The sequence below is a fragment of the Anneissia japonica genome, unplaced genomic scaffold (genome assembly GCF_011630105.1).
Source record: "Anneissia japonica isolate Jap-2015-1 unplaced genomic scaffold, ASM1163010v1 scaffold287797_len360924_cov175, whole genome shotgun sequence".
In the NCBI taxonomy this organism is placed as follows: domain Eukaryota; kingdom Metazoa; phylum Echinodermata; class Crinoidea; order Comatulida; family Comatulidae; genus Anneissia; species Anneissia japonica.
In genome coordinates this window covers 355,216-359,157 of record NW_022720147.1, presented here as the reverse complement: position 1 = coordinate 359,157, position 3,942 = coordinate 355,216, and the positions used below count along the sequence as shown (strand labels likewise).

Genomic DNA, 3,942 nt, shown 5'->3' with positions numbered 1-3,942 from the left:
GAAAAGTTGTAAATTTATTCCCAATTCACTTACAAATGTTTACAAATCTACAGTTGTGAGTAGATTTGATACCAATTAGTATTTTCACAAATAATCATGATAAAAAATGATATTAACAAGAAAAATGTATAAATTGATTAAATGCACTATTGTCATTGTGTTATGATTCTAGAAATTTGTAATCAACAACAGTTTTTGGGGTAGTGGGTAACATTTCTGCTCATATATGTAACTCTTGATTTAGTCAATGGATTTGTATGATGTTGGTATCAACATTTAGCCTATAGATTGGTCAGTCATTAAAATTGAAAAAAGTTTTAAAACAGGCAGAAATTGACGTAAAGTGGGGTCTTTTCAATTGCAATATTGTGGTCTACCCTATCAAATGCTTTGCTAAGGTATGTTAGTGCTATGGTAGACAAAGATTTCAGAATTTCAGAGTTTGAATAGAGTTGATGTAAAATATCTACTAGGCAATGAACTGTAGAGAGACCTTTCCTGTTACCAAATTGTCAAGGTGATGCTCTAAATCTGCCATCATCCACTTAGCAATAAAACCTTCAGCTAGTTTTGCAAACTGATCGGTAAGTGAGATTGGGCACACATTTTCAATTAATGCAGGAGTTAATTTTGTTCAGGGTATAACAATTGCATGCTTCCACTGGGCTGGAACTTTGCCCACATAGTAAGATTTGTTGAGAATACTTATTAGGGGTTGGCTTAATTCATAAGCGAATTCTTTTATCAGACGCATTGGGATACAGTTGGGTCCTCCAGCATGTGATAGGTTGATGATTTTAAGCTCATGATATACTTGTTAATGTTCCACTCTTGGGCACAATGAATATGATGGTAGTGTGATGGATCGGAAAGTTATTTCCTTTTTTATCGTTATTGGGGGCGCATTGCATTGCTATTGCTATTGCTTTTGTTTTATTGGTATTCACGTGTGCATTTGCATACCAGGTAAAGAATATAATGCATTGGCTGCGTGAGCGTTGTATGGGCAGAAGGCTTTTAGTTTGTCGGAGCAAGACGTTTATTTTTGTTAAGATGAATCTTTTTCGATACTTTTGATACTGTGACTGACTTAATATGTTTCTAATTTGTTGTTTGCGATTATATACAGTAATATTATTGATTATAATGACTGTCACTAGTTAAATTGATATAATTATATATTTAATTGGTAATAATGAATAATAGTACTGCTAAGTAATTTATGCCTAGTCTGTATTCTGGTCTTGCTTAGCATAAGAATACAGACGGAATCTACTGTTAAAAATCGGTATAATGTATGCGTTTACCAATGATTTAATTAATTTTTATTTTAATACGTCTAGTTTCGTCCTATGGTGACGTGTGGTATTAAATCAGAGTGTTTGCTATGCCATGAAGTTAGTTTTATTAATTTTATGTTACTGATCCAGGTATTGAGCTCGTTACTCTAATAATTGTTATTCCATATATATACAAAGAAAATTAAAAGGCAGCACTCTGAGATTAACTTAGATGTTATTTATTTAACACAAGCATTCGCTGGCAGTCAATGCCAGCTTCATCAGGTGTGTGAAGTAAAAAATTGAAAACAAAATAGCCATATCCATCTTCGGAAGCATCCGAGAAATGATGAAGTTCTATGGATTTTACTTTCCCTCTATTTGGCTTCATACATCTACTAATCCGCACTGCTTCAAGTTTGACGATAATCTCTTTCCACTAATTCCAAGTTATTTTAAGGTCTTCCGGGAGAGGGTCGTCCCAACCAGTGCCTTCTCGACACACGTTCTGTAGTATGGTTTTTCCCGTGAGCATTACTGGCGCTAAGAATTCCAGTGGATCGTACACCGAGCATACTGTAGCCATTATACCTCTTCTCGTTGTAGGATGTTCTTCAAATTCAAAGTTGAAGCAAAAGCTATCACTTTCAGTGCACCACAATAATCCCAACACCCTCTCAGTTGGTAGATTGTCTCCTGGCTTAATCTGCTGGACCGCATTAGCTCTCAATTCCTTGGAAATTGCCGCAATGATCTCTCGACTGTTGGATACCCATTTGTGGAGAACTAGGCCTGCCTTATTGCAAAGGTTAACAGTTGAGTCAACGAGACGAATGGCTTCTTCGATAGTTGCTTTAGACGTTGGACCATCATCCACATAAAAGTCATTCTTTATGTAATCCCAAACTCCTTGCTGCCATCTGCTGCGTGCTTCAAGCCAAAGTTAGCTACTCCTGGCGAGCTCCAAACAAGTGCACCTTAGCTCTATACTCAATAGGTTTGTTGTTGGGATCGCTATCATCCCACCAAAGAAAACGCAACAGGTTCCTGAATTTTGGCACTACGTAAAATTGATGAAACATTCCCTTAATGTTTCTTAGTACAGCTACAGCTTCTCTGAAATCTAATCAGGACCCCAACTAGGCCGTTAACCAGGTCCGGACCTTGGAGAAGATGATCATTCAGACATGTACCATTGTAGGGTGCACTGCAGTCGAAGACTACTCTAATCTTTTTCTTTTTGTTGTGGTATATACTCCAGAATGTGGCAGATAATTTATCTTGCCGTCTTGTAGATTAATTTCACTATTAGAAACTCGCTCGGCAGCATGTTGCAACATCCCTTCCATGAATTCCACGTAGTCCTTTCTATACCTTTCATCCTTTGCAAATTTCCTTCCTAAGGTTTGTAATCTCTTCTCAGCAAGGTACCTATTGTTAGGGAGAGCTTCATCTTAGTTTCGGAGAGGGAGGGGCATCTCATAGTGACCATCGCTTAACTAAGTTCTCTGTCATGCTTTTTATGAACTGTCTGTCTTCTACAGACAGGCCCTGCTCCTCATTCTGATCTGATGTTCTATGAAGTCGAAGCCGAACATTGCCTGGATTGTCCAAAACGTTTTCAAGTGGAACTTGCTGGGACAAGCCTCCATCAGGTTGGTTTACCTCCTTCAGATCAGGCACTTCCAAGGAATTGTGTACAGCCTTATTACTGACAACTTCTTTACCATGAGAAGACATCCTTTCATCAGGTTCTTCTTGTTCCTTTTTCTCAAGGGTTTCCACAGGATCTTGTACAGACTTAGCACTGACAACTGCTGTATTATCCCCTCCATTTGAAGACATCCTTTCATCAGGCTCTTCTTGTACCATACCAGATTGGGAATCATCTAATGTCTGATATATATGGTATGTCATAGATACCTGTTCTTGACAGTGAATCCTCCGATGGTAAATCGGGCATTTCTTCTGATTCCAGCAGGTCGTTTTCTAAACCACTCCAAACCGATAACCTAGCCTCGGCAATCAATACTGCTTCCTCCACTTGAAGGGCATCCTTTGCAGCATTGGTTTCTTGCTCCTGCCTTTCTAGAGCCATTCTCTGAATAGCCAACTGACGTTTAGCCTTTGCTAGCTAAATCAGCTCTTGCCTGAACTGCATTCAGTTCTACTTCAGATAATCCAGATCACCTAGAACTCCCTAAATTTCACACTTGAAGACATCTTGGTTCAGAGTCAAGTTTTCACTGTAGCAACGGGCACGATACACGATACTATAAGACGAAGGAGTCTCGACGCTTTAGTTTCAATGGAATTTATTCAACTTCACAAATCCAACATTCCATATCCAAAGATGAAAACTTTATTCATCTGTGGCTCGTTAGCCTGTGCTATCCCTATATTTTCCGTCTACCTTGACATTGGCTGAGTTATACTGTAACTGGCGTTGCCAGGTAATTACAAAATTAACTAAAACTTACACGACTGCCGTAACAATACCAATTATTCCCGCAAACTTCATATCCTATCGCGTTGTTTGTGTAAGTGTACAATTTTTTTGAATATTTTAAAATCCTTAAGTTAAATTTTTTTTTTTTTTTAAGTTTTTTTAATTTTCAATGAAAAAATAAATGTGATCATTAATTTCGACCTTGGTACAATC

The 3,942-nt window shown here is 37.8% G+C and overlaps 1 protein-coding gene across 1 annotated transcript; it reads right to left on the bottom strand.

Annotated features, from left to right (window-relative positions):
- Window positions 1-1,719: 1,719 nt before the first annotated feature.
- Window positions 1,720-2,629, bottom strand: LOC117111264. The gene is made up of 2 exons (XM_033254176.1): window positions 2,566-2,629; window positions 1,720-2,132 (listed from the first exon to the last, which is right to left on the bottom strand). The coding sequence occupies exons 1-2, from the start codon at window positions 2,627-2,629 to the stop codon at window positions 1,720-1,722; spliced, it is 477 nt and encodes a 158-aa protein (XP_033110067.1).
- Window positions 2,630-3,942: the final 1,313 nt, after the last annotated feature.